The 22,533-nt window shown below is 43.8% G+C and overlaps 6 protein-coding genes across 6 annotated transcripts; 3 read left to right on the forward strand and 3 right to left on the reverse strand.

The window, feature by feature from the left end:
* Positions 1-1,270: 1,270 nt before the first annotated feature.
* EAF01_000207 (uncharacterized protein) lies at positions 1,271-6,539 on the forward strand. Its single transcript, XM_038908457.1, has 2 exons — positions 1,271-2,568; positions 2,619-6,539. Exons 1-2 carry the CDS (start codon positions 1,859-1,861, stop codon positions 5,623-5,625), a joined length of 3,717 nt encoding a protein of 1,238 aa, XP_038775363.1. The 5' UTR covers positions 1,271-1,858; the 3' UTR covers positions 5,626-6,539.
* Positions 6,540-7,100: 561 nt separating this feature from the next.
* Positions 7,101-11,658, forward strand: EAF01_000208 (uncharacterized protein). The gene is made up of 9 exons (XM_038908458.1): positions 7,101-7,646; positions 7,752-7,832; positions 7,900-8,005; positions 8,072-8,182; positions 8,238-8,513; positions 8,576-8,825; positions 8,880-9,193; positions 9,245-11,024; positions 11,127-11,658. The coding sequence occupies exons 1-8, from the start codon at positions 7,604-7,606 to the stop codon at positions 9,732-9,734; spliced, it is 1,671 nt and encodes a 556-aa protein (XP_038775364.1). The 5' UTR covers positions 7,101-7,603; the 3' UTR covers positions 9,735-11,024; positions 11,127-11,658.
* On the reverse strand, positions 10,695-11,429 carry EAF01_000209 (uncharacterized protein; the record flags this gene model as incomplete). The annotated part of the gene is made up of 2 exons (XM_038908459.1): positions 10,695-11,026; positions 11,129-11,429. 2 exons carry the CDS (start codon positions 11,427-11,429, stop codon positions 10,695-10,697), a joined length of 633 nt encoding a protein of 210 aa, XP_038775365.1.
* A 619-nt stretch (positions 11,659-12,277) lies between the features above and the next one.
* Positions 12,278-13,721, reverse strand: EAF01_000210 (uncharacterized protein; the record flags this gene model as incomplete). The annotated part of the gene is made up of 3 exons (XM_038908460.1): positions 12,278-13,027; positions 13,076-13,569; positions 13,622-13,721. The coding sequence occupies 3 exons, from the start codon at positions 13,719-13,721 to the stop codon at positions 12,278-12,280; spliced, it is 1,344 nt and encodes a 447-aa protein (XP_038775366.1).
* A 1,167-nt stretch (positions 13,722-14,888) lies between these two features.
* EAF01_000211 (uncharacterized protein) lies at positions 14,889-18,626 on the reverse strand. The gene is made up of 5 exons (XM_038908461.1): positions 18,458-18,626; positions 18,226-18,396; positions 17,985-18,170; positions 15,428-17,935; positions 14,889-15,374 (listed from the first exon to the last, which is right to left on the reverse strand). The coding sequence occupies exons 1-5, from the start codon at positions 18,486-18,488 to the stop codon at positions 14,968-14,970; spliced, it is 3,303 nt and encodes a 1,100-aa protein (XP_038775367.1). The 5' UTR covers positions 18,489-18,626; the 3' UTR covers positions 14,889-14,967.
* A 432-nt stretch (positions 18,627-19,058) lies between these two features.
* Positions 19,059-21,812, forward strand: EAF01_000212 (uncharacterized protein; the record flags this gene model as incomplete). The annotated part of the gene is made up of 1 exon (XM_038908462.1): positions 19,059-21,812. The coding sequence occupies one exon, from the start codon at positions 19,059-19,061 to the stop codon at positions 21,810-21,812; it is 2,754 nt and encodes a 917-aa protein (XP_038775368.1).
* Between the last annotated feature and the right edge of the window lie 721 nt (positions 21,813-22,533).

Consider the following 22,533-nt stretch of genomic DNA (forward strand, 5'->3'; position numbering starts at 1 on the left):
GAGCAAGTCTTTTGGACATGAAAGAAGTTTTGCAATAAAGAGTACATGATATACGGTTGCGAGGCGCACGGCGCATAAACTGGAATTTGAATATTAGCGGATAGCATTACGGTAAGATATCCATCATTGTACTGGAGTTCTTTTTTTCTGGCTGGCAGCAGCATCATTGCCACAAAGTCGATGATTTACGTGAAGAGTATCGGTCTTCGTTTTCGGAGCTTTCAGAGGATTTCGAGTTATCTAGTGCAGTATGACCTGGAGTTAGTTCTAGTCTAGAAACCACAGATGGGTACCTAGTACTTTTCTAACCATTTTCATAAGCGAACGACCATGCATTGCCTCCACTATTTTACTGTTATCCCCCTTCATTATTAGTGTCAGGGCTTGATATATATGTCTGGTGTAGTAAAAGATAACTCTTGGACTTACAATATGCGGGTGCAATCTCAATATCCCACCAATTACTTGTTCCAAGGAGGTACGAATATGATTAATTATATGGTATTTACTTTGATGTGTAGACTGACTGACTGACTATGGAACAATTGCCCTCCCAACAACGTCGACATGTAGCAGTATTCAGGAAATAGATCAATGGGTGCCCAGGTGAGTGAGTTATTGAATAGATAAAGTAAGATTTGTGTCTTTTGATATGTTTCCAAGAGGGGGTCAATTCATTGATGGGATCCACCCAAATTATGATCCCATACCCACACAAAAAGGTCCGCATTCAAACCCTCCCCCCTTGTGATACCATGGTGGACGTGTTATTTATAGAATAACTCCTTCATACAGTCCAATCAAATGAACGGGGTTCAAAAGATCGACCATTTAGATGAAGGGACAGATCACAGCCACACCACCCATGAAAACTTTAAACAGGATGTATAATATATAATTACCTAGTAGGTGCCTACGCCGCACCTTTTGGTAAATCAATGGTACGCATTAGCCATGAGGCTACTTCATCTAGCAACTCAACAGTTGAAGATAAACCGCATGTAGTGATAACGGAGTTAGGCCAATGCAACACATTCATAACATAACCCCTTACTACTACTGCTTGACACTTACTTAAACTACTCACCAAGTATAAGTCACTTATTAGGTCATACTCCGTACATTACCTGGGTAACGACCGACCTAGTTTTCAAATAATAGACATTTTGCACAAATAATTGATTAAACAATCAGATAATGATTCATATTTTAATTTACAATACCTAATCATGGAAAAAAACCCCCCTCCCCTGCCCCCCTTTGGAAAGAAGGAAAAGAGGCTGCTCAGAAAGAAAATAAACAAAATCAAATCAAATCAAATCAAATCAAATCAAAAAGCCTATCCATATATATCCAGCACATCTTATTAGCTCTCGTGGCTTGTGAATACCCGCAATTACGAGAGATCTCATCCACGTCTAAACTCCTCCATCCCCTCCAGCTTCTACACTATACACACCACCGAACCAAAACAATTCTCTCCGTATCGTTTTTCTTTCACCAATTTCCCAGAGAATTTTCTGCTTCTTGATCTATCTTGTCAGTTTTGGTTCATCTATCAGATTCTTCAAACATTCAATTCTCAACTACCTGTCTGGGTAGCGCTTGCCGACAGACTACACATACAGTAAGAGGCGTTTCAGAAGGAACTAGGCATCATCATCATCATACAGCGAATTGTGATTTTCTGGTCAAGAAACAATTCGGGCAAAGTGTTTACCAATAGGCACTCTCACTCATTTGTGACGGCGACCACATCATCATGGCTTTCTGAATTAGACAAGCAAATCACCACCTCGTATGCTTCAGGCTCCATTAGAACTCGTCGCGTCGCTGGGTACGGTCACTCGTACTACCAATGCCAGGAAATTCGAGATACGAAGCTCAGGTCATTCCGGATTCCTATGCTGACCATGATCGAACGAGTCGTCCGAATACTACATTGATAATGTCTGCGGACTGCTGGGAGCAGGAAATGGTGAGGGAGGGGGGATCTACAAGCGAACAATATTCGAATCGATCATATCTATATCCCCGAGCTTCTGTCCCAGAGCAAACACATGCATACCGTCGTCCATGGTCCAGAGCTTCTGCGAAAACTTCTTCCGGTGTCTGGATGATTCTAGTCACATTGATCTCAACTTTTTGGATTACTCCTGCTTCCGCCGTGTTCATAGAGTTTCAGAATTGTTTGGAAGAGAGTTATCAGGGTAATACACCTTATCAATTACAGATTGTTCCGTATTTCTTATGGGCGGTCTTTAATACTACTGAATCTACTCATAATCTTGCGGTTCAAGTATGGGGTGATGTAAAGGGATCTGGTCCGGGGGCATCAACAACTGACAAATTACCTGGATCCAACGACACAGCGTACTGGCAAAGCAACTCGACCGATACTTATAATGGCAAGATCGCAGACGAGCCCGATCCAGCATCTCTAAAGCTCACAACGCTTTTCAATAAAGTCACTGTGCTAACCTATCAGCCTTACAGTGCCGCTGTAGATTTTTGTAATCAGCTTGTCAACGGCACCTGTCCTCTTGGTCCTACCTTCAATGCATCAAGGTAAGCTATGGTCCCAGATGTTTTACAATGCTCTAGCTAATACGTGCAAGGTGGGATCCATACACTTTTCCCTCTTTTGGGTTCAACAACAACTTCTACTCCTCGTATGCTTTCACTTCGTTCTCTGCAACGATGGTAATCAAGAATGGCGACACTGCTGCGACTACTATTGGTTGCATATCAGCTGATATTACACCTGACATTGGGAGCAGTTTATCTGCCACTGTGAAGTATGTACCTTTGATAGTGCTTCTCTGCGTCGCGTTTGCAACTGCTTTCGCAGGCATATACAGTCCTTGGGGCACCAATGACATCTTTCGATGGACAACAAATTATGGTCGAGATGCAGACCTGCTCCGTTTAGTCACACCTGGATTCGGCGATTGCTTACAATACATCCAATTTATTGCTCTTACTGGAGGCTTAACACTTGACTATCCTGGCTTTTATCAACCAATCGTCAGTAAAGTTGCATGGTCATCATTGATGTTCAATGAAAGCTTCGTCAGCAACACTTATCAGGACAGTCTGGTCGACGGCATATACGTAGTGAATGGAACCTATGGTCTTGATCGCATGCGGCAATTAATTGGAATGGGGGAATCTGATGATGTCTGGGCCGGTATGGCGGTTTGGCTTTTGGCTACTATTGGAGTCGTCCTTGTACTGATTCAGCTGGGTTTCGCTACGCGTTGGGCGTGGAGGCTGCTGATGGGCACCCAAGAAGAGGATTTGAGGAAGAAACACGTGCCATTTTCAGTTGGAAACGTGATTCGTATTGTGTTTAATTATTTCTTGCTTCCCATCGTTGCCCTTTCCATGTTTCAATTAGTTGAGGCTTCTAGGTCACCAGCCTATACGACCGGTCTGGCGTTACTTATGCTGATCCTAATCGTCGTTTTTGCCATATACCTGTTGTATCTTATCGCAACGGCAAGACCAAAGTCCTACCTATTCGATGATCTTCCAACGGTGCTTACCTACGGAGCGTTGTACAACACATATTCGGACAATGCGGCCCCCTTCGCCCTCGTACCGGTACTCCTGACCTTTCTCCGCGGTATCTCAATTGGAGCTGTTCAACCTTCAGGCATTGCGCAGCTCGTTCTTCTTGCGATTTGCGAAGTCATCACGATATTGACCTTACATGCGTTTCGACCTTTTCATTCGCCGACATCAATGAATGCTTACCACACATTCTTCGCCGCGGTGCGCTTTTCAACCATTTTGTTAATGATAGCATTTGCTCCTTCACTTGGTATTACTGAAGGGCCAAAGGGCTGGGTTGGCTATGCGATTCTCCTGATGCATGCCATTGTCCTTATTCTTGGCTTTATGTTGAGTGCAATGCAGACGATTGTTGAAGTTGCTGCCAGGCTTGCGGGTGCCGGAGGCAATGAGAGTGGCGCAGCTAGAGGTGGTCTTTCTAAGGTATTTGGTATGCGACAATTGTCTAGAAGGTTGCCCCGTCGGGATGCCACATCGCGTCAAAGTCAATTATCAAGCGCCGCTATGCTTTCTGACCAAGACAGAAAATCATATCTAGTCGAGGGAGGCAGGCTTCGGAGTCAGTCTGCGGGTAGCGCTGGGATCCTGCTCAATAGACAAAGTGCAAATCTCGATAATATGACTGTAGATGCTTTTGGTGCAATGCCTACACATCATGTCGGCAGCGGTGCACCGAGCTCTCATACCCCAACAACACCAGGAGAGGCAAGCACATTCTCATTCCTGCCATCTGCTGCCGCGCCAAGCGGCCGGGGACGCAATAAAGGTGCTATATTAGGCTTGGATACAACCGACACAGCCGATCCTTACTATCGGCCTCCTAGATTCCGCCGGCCGACTGTAGATACTAATTCCCCGGGGGTAAGAAGTCGAGGGTCGTGGGCTAGTGGTGATTGGACTAATAGGCACGAATCACCACCTGCCGATCCTGATGCCATTGAGCCTTTGGAGGGTCCTTCAATCTCTGGCCGTAATAGTCCATCTCAGCACCAAGCTTTAGATGGAGCTCCACTGGAGCTCAACCGATCGAAGGCTGACTACACTACAAGAGAGGTCGACTTCTACTACGGCGTTCGTGGGCCTGCTTTGAACGCTGAAGCACCTAGTCGGAGAATCAAAACTGGTCCTGCAGATCCTACGGGAATTCCTGCCTCCGCTGCAGGCTGGTTCAAGAGCTTCTTCAAAGGCAAGACGAAGGAGAAGGGTAAAGGATTTGAGGTTGTGAGAAGCTCTAGGATGCCGCCAGGAGGGTTGAGCAACGCAAGGAACGCACCTGGTGATGAATCACCACCGGAAGGAATTCCAGTAGCCACAGGAGCGATTCGACATGGTCCAATTGATTCAGATTCTGATGATGGGCATGACACCGCCGGTCTATCAGGACGAGCTGGCCCGTCGTGTGTGGACGGCGCAGATGCTGATGATGGCGAATTAGTCAGTCCTATAGGATCGGATGATGGACAGAGCTACCATGACGACGAGGATGAGTTTGAAATGACCAGGATTTCTGATATTCCCCCTTCGCTGCAAGGACTAAAAATCCCTGAAGGTGGTATGGAACTGCCCAGTAGGTTTCCTTCGAAAGCTAGCTCAAGAGTACCTCATGGTTCACGAGCCGGCGACCCAATACCAAACATGCCTTTAAGTCCCCCAGCTCGAACACCTACAGTTCCACGAAAGAGTTCCCGTCGAAAATCACAGAATACAAGTGTGGACTTAACTATTCCAGGCATCAGTCGTCACACACCTCAAAGTTCACTTACTTCACGACTCCCTTTTGAGAGATCGAATTCCAACAAGCGGCATTCCGACATTTCTGCTAGATCCAGCATAGCACCGCATGAGGGATTTGGACATTCTCGAAACACCTCATTCGGTAATTTTACCGAGGGGTATGGTCATGATCGCCCGACGAGCGTAGGATATGTTTCCCAGCACCATATCCACACCATCAACCCACCGGAGAACAATCCGCAATATCTCGGTAGCTCTGCTGAACTGGTGGATGGACGAATCAGCGCAGGCTCATCTATTGACCACCCTCGATGATTGAAGGCTTTCCGCACACGTTTCACATTTTTCACATTACTAATATGCTTTTGATCGTCACATGAACGAATTTCCTTGGTCGAAAAAGTCTCTTGGTGTTATGCGGCCTTATATGTATTGTAAAAAGGATCGGAGTAATATGGCGATAGGTGGATAGCGATGAAATTTTCATGGTTGGGTGGAGGGAATAGCTGATTGATTGGAATGAAATGGGGGAAGGGAAAGAAGAACACCTTTGAGAATCAGAAAGGCATATAATTTATGTATCCTGTCTATATAATATCTGGCATTCACGATCGTTGTAATAATAGCCATAGTAGAAAGATGGTGGTTGATTTCTTGCGTTGGGAGAGGCTACCTTGAGGAACAAGGAAGGAAAAGGGGGGGAAGAAGGGGCATGAATGGGTATCTAGGTATTGGATTGGATCCAAATTCGATCGTGAATGTGGGAAACCATAGAATATGGACAGGAATATGGGATGTGGGATATGGATAAATTAATATATATTTTTTGACTTTGTGGTACCTACCTAGTATGCTTTGAATGAATGAAGGGGGTTTGAAGTTAGTTGAGGAGAGTTGTTGGGGGATGCCTTCCCCCGGGCCTAGTAAAATGTAGATGTGAATATGGTGTGGCGTAGTGTGGATGTGCAGATTGAATTATGGATTGATGTTTGAATATCTAGGTACCCTAGTTGATATATACCTCTTTGTTTATATGATTTTTTTAAAATTGTTGATGGATAAAGTGTGTGATTTAGTATAAGTGTGTGTGGTGTGGTGCCGAGTCTCTTGATTGGTTTACTCGTATCCCAAGTGTTTTGCGTATTCAATACGCGTATAAATGGATTGGATGAGTTGAGTTGAGATGCCATGGGATGGGATGGGATGGGATGGGATGCGATGGAACTTGGCGTGTTTAGGAACTAAAAATCATCGTCATTGTTGACCCCGCAGCTAGTGTTTCTTTTTCTTTTTCTTTTTCTTCTTCTAAATGATTTCATGGAATGTTGAGTTAGTTAGTTAGTTAGTTATCTTTTGTGCGGCTGTATGTATCTGGATGATCTTTGGGTAGGGAGGTATGTATCTAGGCAGGTAAGTAGGTAGGTAGGTAGGTGGGCAATGCAATGGGATAGAAATTATATCTCGGTATCTAGGGAGGAGATATGCATGTATTCAGTATATATTCAGGTAACTTGGGTCGATAAAATGGTATAGATTAGTGATTAGTAATATCAACTTAATAATCGTTTCGGTAGGTACGGAGTATAAGTTATAGTTAGATGTAAATAAGGTTTCCAATACATACCTAGTATTGCTGTTATAATACACAAAGGGGGGGAAGGAAGCTTTGTAAAGTTATTTTGGACAAGAGCCGGAATCTGGAAATTCTTGAAAATTCCGATGACGAAAGATATTTTCTAAATGCGTAGCAAGAGTAACTTTTGATTGTGTGTCTCATGTTCCGCCACACGGCTCACTTCCTGATAGGTAGGTAGATAGGAGATGTAATAAGTATAACTTATATAAATATCTCCTCTTACATAACTTATAGTTAAGTTAGTTAACTATTCTTACATAAACATAATAGTACTCACCTGTCACGCCTACTTACCGCATCGCCGACCACTGCCAGTCATACACTAAATTTAAATTGTTACCCAGATTGAAAGCCCTGTGACGTTGCATGGTTCCTCGGATCTCCCCTCTATTCAGCACAGTACGGTACTTCCTGCCGTTAACGAACACTTTTTAATGGTCCACCTGAGGTTTTTACTCACACTTTTTGACCAAACCATTTCCAACGACATACCTTGAAATCCTTTACATTTGTTCACACATTTCCCCCAACCCAGCTTCCCATTACATCCACCTTATTTGGAAAGTGGTGGATACGCAGATCTTCTCTTGATTTCCACAACATCTAGAAAGAAAGAACGCTCTACAGTAATTTTTACTATTTATTTAAATCGCAAGGATGGTGAGCTTGGGTCATGTTCATCGGAGGCAGTCTGGTGCAAGTATGTTTCTTCTCGGGCTGGAATGTGCTTTATCGACACGCTATTACTTCGGAGTGAAAGAGACAATCTGGAATAGCATCACTAATAACAATATGGCAATTCTAGGCAACCGGTCTTCCGTCGACGAATCGAAGGTTTCTGATGCCGAGGATGAGACTACGGTCGTTGAGCCAGATCAGGGAAATGGTAGGAGTCCATGAGATTTGACACGAGAGAAATGGTGCAGCGGCTGACATGATGGAATGGAATACAGTTCTCTCACACATCATCTCGCAGCTTCGTCCGGGAGCGGATCTGAGCCGCGTCGTCTTGCCTACCTTTATTCTCGAGCCCAGGAGTATGCTGGAAAGAATCACAAAGTGCGTAGATGTCGGAGCTTCGGAAGGGATGCGGATTTGAGGGCCAGGCATGCTGATGGTGTATAGCTTCATGGCACATCCGGAAACTCTGCTTCCCATGGCAGAGGTAGAGGACCCCTTGCAAAGATTTACTTCGGTTGTGAAGTTTTACTTGAGTGGATGGCACATCAAACCTCCGTAAGGCAGACTCGGCCTATTTGAGAGGAGCGGCTGTGCTAATGAGATATTGTAGAGGGGTTAAGAAACCACTCAATCCTATCCTCGGCGAAATTTATACTTGTTATTGGCAGTTTCCAGATAATACAAAGGGATACTATATTTCCGAGCAAACCTCTCATCATCCACCGAAATCCAGCTACTTCTATATGGCGCCAGAACACAACATACGGATCGATGGATGTTTGAAACCTCGAAGCAAATTTTTGGGCAATTCTGCGGCTAGTATGATGGAAGGTATTGCTATTTTGAGATTTTTGAACAGAGGGACTGGGCCTAAGGGAGAACGATAGTAGGTTACATGCTGCAGAAATTTGAATACGGGGAAATTCCCAGACACTAACTTGCTATTAGCATTCTGACCCAGCCCAACATGTACGCTCGAGGTATTCTTTTCGGTAAGATGAAATATGAGCTCGGTGACCATAGTTTTGTGCGCTGCCCGGAGCTCGGATTGAGCGCGGATATCGAGTTCAAGACGAAGGGCTATTTTGGAGGAACTTACAATGCTATTGGGGGTAGTATTAAGAATGACAAGACAGGGGAAATTCTCTACGAGCTTTCGGGTATGTGGAATGGAGAAATGTTTATCAAGAACGTTAAGGTATGATTTCCTACTTCCTGGGCGACTCGTGAAAGCTACTGATCATTCTTTTAGACGGGTAAGAAAGACCTTTTGTTTGATGCTACGAGAGCGAGACCATCACCTCCATTAGTGAGACCTTTAGAAGAACAAGATGATAGAGAATCGCAAAAGTTATGGTTTAAGACGGCAAAAGCGGTCAAAGAACGCAACCACGAAGTCGCGACAGATGAGAAGACATTTATCGAAGATATGCAGAGAGATGAGGCTGCAAAGAGAGCAGAAGATGGTGTTGAATGGACTCCCAGGTTGTTTCGACCAGTACGAGGTGGCCCCGGCGGGTCCGAAGAGGGCGAAGAAGATCTAGATTGGATCTTGAATGCAAGCATGTAAGTTGAGCCAGGCTTCTTTGTCAAATGTTTTACTAACATGGAAAACAGTGATGGCGCTAGTCCACAAGAACAGACGGAACAAATCCTCGCGGTTTATCCAATCCTTCCAGGTCAGAAATTCACGGAAAAGAACCGTATTCCTCCACAGCATCACCAACATACAGAACAGGCCACTCCATTATCACCCACGATCCCAGTGGCAGCTCCAGTTTCAATACCCTCCCAGGAGAAGGACAAGGAGAATCTCATTGATTTGGGAAGAGAATCACCAGCGCCAGTCCAATCTCAGCATGTACCAGCTGATCTCCTTGCCGCTCAGACACAAAATAATGGACATCAACAAAAGGATCTTGAGCGAACCCTCCAGTCCACTAGTACGGTCCAGGGTCAGAACCAGAGCTCTTTAATCGACTTCCATGATGATCTAAGAAAAGACTTACCAGCAGCTACTGACACCCAGGGGACGGCCACCTCCACCCTGTATCGACAGGATACAGATACTCACAGTGTCGACGAGTTTGTAGATGCTGAGGGTTGATTCGAGGGAGAAACATGCAGTGGGATGTCGGAATGAGTCGAGCTTGGCTAATGTATAAGTTCACATGCGATGCTCAATGCCCCCCAAGCTGAGAAGTTCAATCCGCATTACAATCAAGATTTATTTTTCTTTCATGGTCGAAAAGGTTAAGGCAAGGATTTACACGTGCATTTGCGCTTGCAATTTTTGGAAGCTCGGATATACTACTAGATTGGACGGGCGGGGGTCAACCTGTACCTTTGTTATATATGTTGGGATTTTTGACAGTCTGCGATGAGATTGCTGGATGGGAGAATGGATTGATGAAACAATCATGCAATGGAATGAACTAGCTGCATGGATGTTTAAGTAATGAAATATACACAACTTCTTCTATTCTACCTGTTTTGACTTTTAACTCCACGTGAATATGTGCATGTGCTTTTGATATCTTTTTATTTGCGCTTTTGTCAAATTTTTAATGTGGCTATTATACGTGAGCAGCCTCATGCTGCTTTGCTGTGCTTTGCTTCGCTTTTTGCTTGAATATTCCCCAGGTTATTGAAACGAATAAATGACCATGAAACGCCTTGTATGAATACAACTTCGTAAGATCCTCAATGCCTCGTACTAAAGATGCTACGCTCTGCATATGATGTCGAATTTTCCACGGATGGTTCCACCGATTAGTTTCTCCATCGTTAAGATTTGCGGTCGAAAAATGGTGTATATCCACTGTGCACTGAAAACATGACAGAATGTGCGCCTCGTTTTGTCTGTAGAGCGTCAAAGTAAAAACGAAATAGTGGTAGGAGATGCCGAAGATTCGTGCGTTGCGTGTTTTGAGAAGTATCTATCAGCATAATCGTCTCCTCCCAAAGAGCATCCCTCAACTGTCTTCGCCCCAGCTCTCAATGCGCCCATCATCCTACAGTATCGCCCCAGATGACCATTTCACAATGATCCATCTCCATCTCCACCTCACGCATATCTCTTCCTCGTGGGCTCGGGACTAGGACTCCTTGTCACGCTCCTCTCATCTCTCCCCCTCATCCTCAACCACTTCTTCGTACTCAACTCCAACTCGCGATCCAACTCATCGCTCGGATTCTTGCGATGGATGAAATTGCAAAATCCGCCACGCACGCATCCTTCGCCGCTGTTGAGCCGACAGCATGCTTCGCGAAAATCGGTGACGGGGGAGAGCTCGCAGTAGATTGGGCGAGCGGCATACCAGCGGGAATTCAGTGCGTCGCAGGCTTTTTGCGCAGAGTCTTCGTATTTGAAGCGCGCGTATACGTTTCCGATGAGATCTGTAGGGAAGATGTTAGTCTCTGTTTGTCTATTTGGAAGTTGTGTCTTTTGGAGACGGGTGGAGAGGGAAGGGGAAGATGAAAATCAATGAGAAGACATACGATCATTATTATTATCACACACGACGACCTCTTCAATCTCGCCAAACTTGCACATCTCGCACCAGAAGTCCTCGTAGAAGGCATCGAAGTGGTTCTGTAACTGCGACGCATTCATCTTGTTTTTGGGGTCGTAGGCGGGATTCTGGTAGAGGTTGGGGAGGAGGATGGTCTGCGAGTAGGAAGGCTTGACGTGCTTGCGGGAACAACGGTCACCGTGGCGACAGGCGCCAATCTTGTAGTAGAAGGAGCAATTGACCTTGTCGGCTTCAGTACCGAAGATGGAGGCGAGGTAGTTGGCCATTTTGGAGATGTGAGATTTGGTTCCGACGGAGTATAGCTCTAGATACGAATCAAGTTTGTGAAGGTTTGTTTGTTGAATCTGAGTGTGGCAATTGATGGAGAGGAAAAATATCTCTCTTCAGCTTCGATAATAATCTCTTGTTGTATGGAAAGTAGCAGAATGCACAATGGGGAGTATGCGTCGATAGCAATTTGTCTGAGTTCAAAATGAGGCGCGCTTGATAATGTTGAAAGTTCCTGATATCTAGGAACGGCCCGAGCTTCTTAGCGTTAGCGCGCTTTTTTGTAGCTTGGTAGCTAGCTGACTAATCGTAGTTTCGCCTGCCTTCTCGAATCGAAATGTGGATTTCAAATCGAACTTCACTTCACTTCACTTCACTCTAAACTTAATACACATCACAAGATTATTAGCCTCATGGTCACCATGTAGCACTGTGGGTACAGATTATTCAGTGTCTGTTGGATTATATAGGAGCTTCACTCGGTGCTGATAGATGATGATATAATTTATTGTCTAGCATAATATTATTGTATCCTTCGAATCTTTTCAAAGCTTGATGGATATTCTTTATGCTGCCAGTCTATTCGCTTACATTACCCTTCTTTACTATACACAACAGTGACTGCACTTGGATCAGATGATGCATTGGATGGACTCTTCGTAATAATAAAGATAGCAGATATGTTCAAGTCTATGCTGAGCAGTCCCCATCAAAGTACTATGGCATATCCTGCAGTAATTCCAATAACTATCCTCGAATGCTAAGATTGCAAATACTGTGTCAAAACTGTTCAACTAATCTCCGTTCATCCTTCTCGTCTCGTGTGCAATTGCTCCTAGACAGCACTCTAATTACATAGTTTACCAAATGCCGCAGCAGCCTTCTCAAATACATTCTTCTTCTCGGGTGTGGCAATAACAGCTTTTTGCTCGCCGTCTTTCTCGTACCGTTCAAAGCTATACAACTCATCGTGAAGTTGCAGCTCCGATAGAGCAATATTGTTATTGTCTGATTCTTCCTCGATGCGTTGGACAACTCCCAGCTCCTTCGGTTGTAAGCGACCAATGCCCTGTTCAAAGCGGATCTTTACTGCGACTATATTTCCTGCTGATCCTCCTTCACTCCAAGTGACCATTAGATCCCCCTTGCTCTCAGAAAATGCCCAGGGGTGAGCAAACATATGGGCAGTGTATGCAAACTTTTGTATATGGCCCAAAGGGTATGCCTTCATCAGTTCGACAATTTCGAATGGGCCCCAAGGATTAATAGCTCTTCCGAACATTAACTTACTATCTCCTGTACGAGTGCAACCAACAAAGCCAAATCTGTATGGTGAAGCCTCTCCGAACAGCTTTGTGTCGAATATTTGACCATGTTGATAATTCTTGAGAACTGTCCAGGAGAAGAAGTGATTTTTGACCCAGCCTCTTCCACCTCCCCAGTACTCCCAACAAGCTCTTGCATTTGCCAACTCTAGAGGTACACGACCTACCACCACGTCATAATCTCCATTGTGATCGCCGCCTTTGTGTCCGTAGGCGTATAAATATTTCCCATCGGAGAGGACAGAGAAAGTTCCAAGTCGAGGCTCACTAGGCTATCGTTTTTAAGTAATGTTTCGTATTAAGAGAATTAGTAGACTTACATAAAATAAGATGCGCTCGCTCCAGCCAGCCATCTCGCGCTTCGCTACAATAGTTGTTGGGTTGGTCCGGTAATTAACCTCTACAGAGGCTATACCAACTGCTACAAGAAAGGTCGATCCATCCTTTCTGATACCTCTGTATTCGAAGAATGTCCATCCATATGCTGCAGCACCAGTAATAAGGTACCATGCAATTCCACCAGTAGCCCAGAACACCTTATTATCGTTTTTCTTGTCAAGTTCATCCTCGAAGCGCTTAAACAAGCTTGGGATTTGTCTCTCGGTGATGTCAACATTAATTGATCCTGGCGGCGCCAAGTATCTCGACATGACCGGGTTTGTGGGATTGGTGAGAAAGGACAGTGTAGAATCCGTTTTCCCTAAGAATTGACCGGCTGCATTGTGGCAGAATGTATTGTTGAATTGAAATAGCACATGTCCGTTTGGCAATGCACTCGATCTTCCTCCCATTCTGGGATAGGAATTTCCGCTCTCTTGTATATTGTTAGATCGTTAGTTTTTATGAAATTAGCTACTTCAACTTACCATCGTATAAATACCCTAGTGGGACAACATGCTTGATGATGGGGGGCCATACAACATATTTCGAAATTTCTGGAGTTTCTTTGTGAGCTGTGGAAGCCATCTGGACGGAAGAAATGAGGAGTAGAAGTTTTCTTTTCTTAATGATCACTGGGCAATAAGCTGTTGTTAATGGTGCTGTCGTGGCAAAAGGTTGCAGTTGTAGGGGAAAGCGAAAGTTCAATTCCCATAGTTCTTGCCATATTTTATTACTTTAAAGATGAATGGCAGAAAGATTGACCCTGATGAATACTGAATGTTTATGTAACTAGATCCCCTCCAGTACTATCTCTGGATTGGATGTCTCGTTCCAACTCAATCGGCGTTTCCTTGCTATTTTGTCTTTGCAGAGCTATGGGGTGTTCTATAACTCATTTCTCAATATGCTTCCTCCAAGGTTACTTTTGCTTCACTACTCAAGGGACTTATCCACGATACAACCAAAGCTCAAAGAATACAGTCCAAGGAATATAATATTTAAAGTAAGTGAAGAAAGCGGAAATAATTCATATCAGGAGATGTACCTGTATTTAAGCGACATATTCACCATCAAGCTGCGGATTAAGATAAAATATATCCCAGACCAAACAATCGTAATTCTGATTTTTGTCCGTAATCGAATCAAGCCTTTACCCGTAAAGGAAGTTTACTCTCATCTATTTTGTCTGAACAAGAATCAAGATATTGTAATACGCATACGTATGATGATGGTTCACCACGATCCAGGCAAATCAACTCGAAAAAGACTTCAAATTCTTAAAGGCGCGTACAATAAATTTGTCCCAAATATTTTGACGAGAAATTGCAAGATGAAGCAGCTTCTAGATAGTGTACGTAACGCTTGGTTGGTACTGAGTCTGGTATTATTCCCTGTTGCTTCTGTCTATTCATTATGCGTAGGAAAATAAATATCCATTCGCCATCCTTTTTTTCTTCTTTTGACTGCTTTTCAGCCACTTGTACGTCGGCAGTGTAGCCGGGATTCCTCTCTAAATGAGGTCTTTCAAGGATTGTGTCTAACGGATGATCCAAACTTATGTATCTGATAGCAAAGAAAGTCGTGCCTTAATGAAATGAAACCTCTAGAATACAAGAAACAGTCATCCGAATGAAACTTTTTGAGTCATCGATTTCTTCGATATCCTACCAAACGAGAAATTAAATATAACTCCTGGACCCTGTATTGATATGTGTTATACCAGAAGAAGATAAACGTACAGTCAAAGTTCTAAGCTCGAGATCAATTGGGAAACTTTTGGTATTTCTTGGATGTTTTACTATTTAAAAGTCTACAAAGATATGCATATGCTCTACTCTAACTTCAGAGTCTCAAATTGCTTGATAGTCTCCTCAAATCCACGCTGTTCAGTCTCAAGATCTCCCAGCTTCTTTCTCTCTATCTCTTGCAGCTCCTTGCTGACTTTCTCTTGATAAGCGGGGTCATCAAGAAGTTTTCTCTGTTTCTCGACACCTGTGCGAGTCTTCTCTAGCTTCTTGGTTGCCTTTTCAATCTCACCATCAATGTCTACACGACCCTTGACGTGTAAGAAGACAGCAGCAGCGGAGGAGACGGAAAATACTACACATCCAGCTGGGCGGGCATCGGTTGAGGAGAGTACTTCCAAGGATGATACACCCTTACCAGACAAAGACTTGATAGATTGGACTTGAGATGTGATGGTGGAGTGGGAGGTAGTATCATATGCTTGGACAAACACTGGAACTAGTTAGCATAAATTCATGTACGATAAGCTGCTGCTGATGACTTACCCTTTCCTTCATCTTTAAGCGAGTATTCGGACATCAATGATCGAATACCCCTGGATACAGCCATGACAAGTTCGTAAGCTGCTTCAGAAGCTGGGTCGTCTAACTCTGCCTCATATACTGGGTATTTTGCAAGTACAATAGATGGAGTCTTATCTTCTGGACGTCTAGGAAGACGTTGCCAGAGCTCTTCGGTCAAGAAAGGCATGTAAGGATGAATCATGGTCAAAGCACCTTCAAGAGCAGTATATAGAGTATCAGTAGCAGATCTCTTCTCCTCATCAGTGCCGTCTTGGAGAATGGCCTTTGAGTTCTCAATGTACACATCGCACAGCTGGTTATACCAATATTGATAGACCGCGGTCGTTGAACGCATGAACTCACGATCTTCAAGGGTTTGATTGATTTCTTTCGCAGCCATTGTCATCTTGTGTAAGATCCAGCGTTCAGACAAAGACTCCTTGCCAGTAAGTTTTGCAGTCTTATTTGGAACAAAATCTGCAGGCAATTTACCAACCACGTATTTTGTCGCTTGGTAGATCTTGTTGCAAAACTTTCGATAACCATGAATGACCTTAATGTCGAATGCAATGTCTCCACCACCTGTTGTGTAGGAAACCAATGCAAAACGCAAAGCATCAGTACCACATTCGGGTATGCCGTCAGGGAAAGCGGTTTTCTGATACTTCTTTGCCTTTTCAACTTCAGCTGGGGCAAGATTACCAACCAAAAGTTTGGCATGTAAGTCTTCAAGTGCGATACCCTGAATCACATCTTGAGGATCAATGACGTTGCCCAAAGACTTCGACATCTTTCTACCATCAGAGTCGCGGACCAAAGAATGACAGTATACCTCTGTAAATGGTACTTTACCAGTCATTTTGATACCAAACATGATCATTCGAGCAACCCAGAAGAACAAAATATCCCAGCCAGTTTCGAGTACTGATGTTGGGTATAGTTTCTCAAAGTCACTCGTTTTCTTTGGCCATCCCATGGTGGCAAAAGGCCAGAGACCAGACGAGAACCAGGTGTCCAGGACATCTTCATCTCTCTTGAGCTTGAAAGTCTTACCTGGAAGAGCCTTCTTTGCCTTAGCCTCTGCTTCTTCTTCTGTTCTACCGGCGAACCACCGATCACCGTTACTCTCATCATTCTCATCACCTTCGATTTGAGCAAAGTACATAGGTGCCTGATGACCCCACCATAACTGTCTAGATAAGCACCAATCATTGATATTCTCCATCCATCGCAGATAACTCTTTTCGGCTGATTCAGGCTTGATCTTGATCTCACCTGACTTCACAACCTTGATAGCTTCATCTGCCATTTCTCTCATCTTCATCCACCATTGTGGCTTTAACATTGGTTCGATCACATCCTTTGACTTTTCACAGAGTGGAACAGTCATAGGATTATCTTTCTTATCAACGTATAGGCCAGCCTTCTTAAGGTCCTCCTGAATGGTGTAACGAACGTCGAAGCGTTTTTGTCCAGCATAAGGACCAGCATTATCGTTCATTTTTCCATCGTCTGTCAAGATATTGATGAACTCGAGATTATGGCGTTGACCGAGAGCAAAATCGTTGGGGTCGTGAGCTGGAGTAATCTTGACAGCACCGGTACCAAAGTCCTTTTCAACATATGTATCTGCAACAATTGGCATTAATCGTCCTTCGATGAAAGGATGAATGGCATTTTTTCCAACAAGGTGTGTATAACGGGCATCATCAGGGTGGACTGCAATACCAGTATCACCCAACATAGTTTCAACACGAGTTGTAGCAACCTCAATCTTTTCCTCAGATCCTTCAATCTGGTATTGGAAATGAACGATGACTCCAAATTCTACTTTTTTCTCGTATCCTGGTACATCAATGAGAGTACGGCCCGGAAGCTCTTTATTGGTTACCTCGAGGTTCGATAGAGAGGTGTTGAGTTTTGTGCACCAGTTCACAAGTCTGTTGGCTCTATAAATGATACCTTCTTCGTGCAGTGAAACAAAGGTTTCTGTAACAGCAGATGAGAAGTTCTCGTTCATCGTGAAAGCTTCACGGGTCCAATCAAAAGATCCACCCATTCTGCGGAGCACAGCATTGATTTTCTTGTGGTATTCATCCTTCCAATCCCAGACAGTCTCAACAAACTTAGGTCTTCCAAGATCATGACGAGTTTTCTGCTCACGGCGCCACAGCATATTCTCAACAACGCTCTGAGTCGAAATACCGGCGTGATCACATCCTGGAAGCCAGAGCGTCGTCTTACCATGCATACGGTTCCAACGGATGAGCAAATCTTGCAGAGCGTTAGGAAGAGCATGGCCCATATGTAGATTTCCTGTAACGTTTGGCGGAGGCTCAACAATCACGAAGGATCCCTCCGGTTTAACTTCTCCGTCTGCCGTGAACTCGGGCTTGAAGAAGCCTTCCTTCTCCCACCATGAGTACCAAGCTGATTCGACGGCGATTGGGTTGTATGCTTTGTATTGAGGGTCGTCGAAAGATTTTATAACTACGCAAAGTATTTAGCTTGATTAAATATATGCTGTCAATTGACATACTCTTCTTTTCTCCTTCTGGAGTATCCTCGACATATTTTGGCAGGATTTCTTGGGCAGCCTTTTTCTCAGCTTTGACCTTCTTTTCCTTGTTCTTGCTTGGTACAGCTGAAGCAGCACTTGCCTTTTGAGCTTGCTTCTTTTGGTCAAACTTGGCTTGCTTTTCTGCCTTTTTGCGTTCCTTCTCGACTGCGCGGGAAACAATTAGTTTGTAGGACCTTTTAAATATAGATGGAGTCCATACGCTCTTTCTCGCTCTTTACTTTCTTTTCTCCCTCACCAGCTACAGGGGCTGCATTATGTCCTGGGACATGCGAACCAGTTACGCTGGATTTTGCAGCGTTTGCAAGCGCAGCTTTGGTTTCGCTTGGGACTTTGGGTGGTTGTCCTGTTACTGGACCAGTCTCTTCCCCGACTGCCAATCAGTTATGGTCAGCTTCAATACTCATGTAATTGGCAAAGTTTTCAGTCCTCACTTGGATTGTATGACGCAGGGTTGGTAGCCATTTTGATAATGGGAGGAAGATCGATGATATTTCTGTAGGGCGACCTGCGCACACAGAGTGCCCTGAGCAAAAGTCGAGATCGTTTTCTGTATAAGACTGCAGAGAATCAAACGAAGTTTAGAGATACTTCGAAAGGTGTTTAGTTTTGGCACTTACAATCTCTAAAATAAAATGCGATAAGTTGTGACTCGAATTTGGACGACAAACCCCTCGTGTGGCTTGTGCATGCACCACCACACAAGCCACACGAGGCTGGTATGGATTTTGGAGCTGTGGTATTTTGCATCTTCATTCACCTGCAACATTCATTGTAATCATAGTTCGTTCTTTTTCTCTAATGATTTTTTTGCATATTTTACTATGTTTGGTATCCATCAAATTCTCTTAAAGATAGTATCAATGTCTGTTTGATACACATAAAAACAGAAGTTGAGATACACTTATATTTTTATCAGGTAGTACTTGATCAGGCGGTCGTCCCGTTCATTCATTTGTCAGTCCCAGACCAAAATCATTTTCATGTTATGAATTTCATATCAATCTAATCGTTGGAGAAGATTCAATATGCAAGATGGCAATCAAGCCATTATCAGACTCAACAATCCATCTTCTGGGTTCATCTCAGGTTCTTACCACACCTACATCTCTCATCAAGGAGCTCATTGACAATGCCCTCGATGCCAAAGCTACGAGCATTGATATTCTCATTTCTCATAATACCATTGATAAGATAGAAGTTCGTGATAACGGTCATGGTATTCAGCTTGATGATCTCGATGCATTAGGGAGACGCGGTCACACTTCTAAATTGACAACCTTTACGGAGCTCAGAGATATAGGTGGCAGAAGTTTGGGATTTCGAGGAGAGGCACTAGCATCGGCTTGTCAACTTGGTGATGTCTCGATAACCACTAAGATGGATGGACAAGCAGTTGCAACATGTTTAAAGTTGAAGGCACTGGGTGGGATTCAATCACAATCCCGAAGTTCCCATCCGACTGGAACAACAGTATGTGTGATGAACTTTATGTCAAAGCTACCTGTCAGAAAACAAACAGCCCTGAAAGAAGCCCCAAGAACGATCGGTAAAATCCAAGAGTTGATACGGAGGTACGCCCTAGCACGAATTACAGTAAAGCTTGCCCTGAAGATTGTAAAGGGTACCAAAGGTGCATGGTCATACTCGCCCCGTCCAAACATTGCTATCAAAGATTCAGTATCTCTTGTCATTGGCCGAGAAGCTGCTCTCCAATGTTTTGAAGTCTCAATGATATTCCCTGAATCTCCTGATCGTGAAAATGATACATCCGAGGGCGCGGATCTCCCAGCCGATGTCAATCCTGCAAACGACGTGGCAACTTCTCATTTTCGTCTTGAAGCTTTTCTTCCCCGACCTGATGCAGAGCAGAGTAAAATTGGATACGGACAATATTTCTCCGTTGATTCCAGGCCGGTAGCCTCCGAGAAAGGGACCATGAAGAAGATTGCAATCATTTTCAAGAAATATCTTCGAAGTAGGCTGGCTTCAGCGGCTCCTTCAGAAAAACTCAAGAATCCTTTTATGCGTCTCAATATTATTTGTCCGAAAGCAAGTTATGATCCCAATGTTGAACCCGCCAAGGACGATATCATTTTCGAGAATGAGATGCTTTTGTTGGAAGCGGCGGAGAAGATGTTCAAGAATTTTTACGGAGAATGCGACATAGTCATGTCTAAAGTAGCGAGAAACAATACTGTGACCCAGCCCACTGGATTCGATATACTTCTTGCTCGAACCCCTCTACAGGATTCTTCATCACTCTCAAGTGATGTAAATGCCTCATTGACGCCCAATACTACACCACCAGCCTCTACCACAAATTCAAATTCAAAGACCATGTCCGAAGTCTGTCCCGATACTGCAGGCCATACGTTAAATATCGTAGAGCCCGATAATCATGAACTCTTTGGTGGAGCAACCACCCTCGGAGGAAAGCGAAAATGGGGATGTGATATGTCTCACGATTACACAGAATATACAGATGATTTTAATCATCGGACCCTCTTCAATAAGTCGCAGAAGCAATTTGACTTAAACAGCAATCAGCTGCCTGTTTCTACGGAGTTGAATCCTTGGGTCATTGCTAAAATGACTGCTCCAACCAACACAAATTCAAATGGTACGAGCAGAAATTCGAGTTCGGCGATATCGCTTGATTCGATCGAGAATAGTTCAGTTCCAGCCATGTCGCCCCGCCCAGTTACTAACGTTGTTCCACCGGTAAAAGCTAGTCACTTTGGCGAAGTTAGTACCAGTATAGCAGATGTTCTACATTTGCACTCCATTTTTAAGAGCCAGGTGCACGGTAACCCTATGACTCCGGCCGATCATTCAGATTCAACAACTGAAGGTGATGTATCAGTAGGTCAGCCCAGGCATGATCGTCTGGGCAGTGACGGGTTCACCACTGCTACAAATTTTGTTAGAAACCCTTACATGTCGCCGCCAGGTACATCTCCAAACATGCAAGTGCAGAAGCAAAGAAGAGGGCGAGGACCTACCGAACCATTTGTACCTCCTTCTCGAACACCACAGTCTAGCAGTGCATCATCTGGACATGTTAAAACAAAATTAGGAGCTTCTTATCAACCTTTTCGAGTACAAAGAGAAGCGTGCGATCAACCTGCTGCGACTGCAAGTCCAGTACTGGAAGTACAAACACAACGGCCAAACCCAGAGCTGGAGTGGGCTATGGACTTTGAACATAGAAAGGAGAGTGCCACTCGACGTCGTAGGGATGAGCTCCAAGCTATGCGAGAAATATTCCAACAGCCACCCACTACAAGCCAAGCTTCTTCTCGGCCGTCTCCTCACAGAAATCGTTACAATGCTGCTTTGACCAGTCTTGAGATGTCTCAAGAGAGTCTGAAGGAGAATTCTTCCTCTGTAAACAGCGAACGCGACAATACCACTCTTCCGGATAGCGATCCTCGAGGTTACCTGATGAAGCGACAGAAATCATTTTCTGTTCTCTCTAGCATTACGGGAGGCTTTTGGAAGATGAAGCGAGCTCAAACTTTACTTCTTCCCCTAGAATCGATACCTGCAGACCTAAAAATTCATCGACTTCTTCAGACGGTTCAAAGTGATGTGGATGGAATCTCAAAACTTGTCATGGAGACATCAAAGCAGGATACGTATGTTCGCCGTGGGATACAAGCTCGTGGTCTTGAGATGACTATCATTGATAGAGATGCTGTGGAGAAGAACTTGTTTCAAGTGGTCGAAGCGTGGATGAAGTCGGACAGAGAAAAAAAGTGCGATGTGGAATTTGTATTTGGTTGACTGGGGTCGCTTAGTGGTGCTTGATATGCATTGTAGGAATATGGATCTCGAAGAAGGATATATATATGGCTTATTATATATGGCGTTTTGCTGGATTTGAGATACCCTCCTGCTTTTAGGGCGTTTGTGCGCACTACTCATATGTAGATCACCGGGAGCATTGAGTTGCTATATATTTGACAAAGATATTTACTTGTATTATATAGAAAAAATCCCTATTGCTTTGCAATACATAATTACAACAAATCAGGCATGGGCACCTGTATCCTACCCGGCGTTTTCAGCCTTGCCGGGTATTTACTTTATCAATAGGCATATAGCTGACCGGAAACTTAGAAAATCCGGAAAAAATCCTTGAGTATCCGGAGTATTTAGGGTATAAATTATATAATTATTATATAATCGTCTCATATTATTATTTAATATGAAATTGTTTTTAATTATATTAATAATTGAGAAACTATTATATAATTCGATGTTTTGATATTATATGATTTAAAAGATATAATTATATAATCCAATTAATTGAATTAAATGTTTATAGATTATATGAATATTATATAATCATACTCAAGGGTATACTTATACTCGGCAACATTTCTAGGGTTTTTACCCTACCCTATAATATATAGTAGGGTGGATGACCGTCGAAAACCCTGGAAAAAATACCCGGGTATACCTGTGTAAACCCTACTCGGTGCCTAATCCTGCAACAAATAGA

This window comes from Botrytis porri (assembly GCF_014898465.1).
Source record: "Botrytis porri strain MUCL 3234 chromosome Unknown BPOR_001, whole genome shotgun sequence".
Classification (NCBI taxonomy): Eukaryota; Fungi; Ascomycota; class Leotiomycetes; order Helotiales; family Sclerotiniaceae; genus Botrytis; species Botrytis porri.

What these genes read in the sequence shown, in the direction of transcription:
- EAF01_000208 (XM_038908458.1), top strand. Translation starts at nt 7,604, where the DNA reads ATGGTGAGCTTGGGTCATGTTCATCGGAGGCAGTCTGGTGCAA. An exon ending in GGATGGCACATCAAACCTCC is followed by an intron (nt 8,183 to 8,237) that starts GTAAGGCAGACT and finishes GAGATATTGTAG; the next exon opens with AGGGGTTAAGAAACCACTCA. An exon ending in GGGCCTAAGGGAGAACGATA is followed by an intron (nt 8,514 to 8,575) that starts GTAGGTTACATG and finishes ACTTGCTATTAG; the next exon opens with CATTCTGACCCAGCCCAACA.
- EAF01_000211 (XM_038908461.1), bottom strand. Translation starts at nt 18,488, where the DNA reads ATGGCTACCAACCCTGCGTCATACAATCCAA. An exon ending in CCCTGCGTCATACAATCCAA is followed by an intron (nt 18,397 to 18,457) that starts GTGAGGACTGAA and finishes ACTGATTGGCAG; the next exon opens with TCGGGGAAGAGACTGGTCCA. An exon ending in AGTAAAGAGCGAGAAAGAGC is followed by an intron (nt 18,171 to 18,225) that starts GTATGGACTCCA and finishes TTTCCCGCGCAG; the next exon opens with TCGAGAAGGAACGCAAAAAG.
- EAF01_000207 (XM_038908457.1), top strand. Translation starts at nt 1,859, where the DNA reads ATGCCAGGAAATTCGAGATACGAAGCTCAGGTCATTCCGGATTCCTAT. An exon ending in CCTACCTTCAATGCATCAAG is followed by an intron (nt 2,569 to 2,618) that starts GTAAGCTATGGT and finishes AATACGTGCAAG; the next exon opens with GTGGGATCCATACACTTTTC.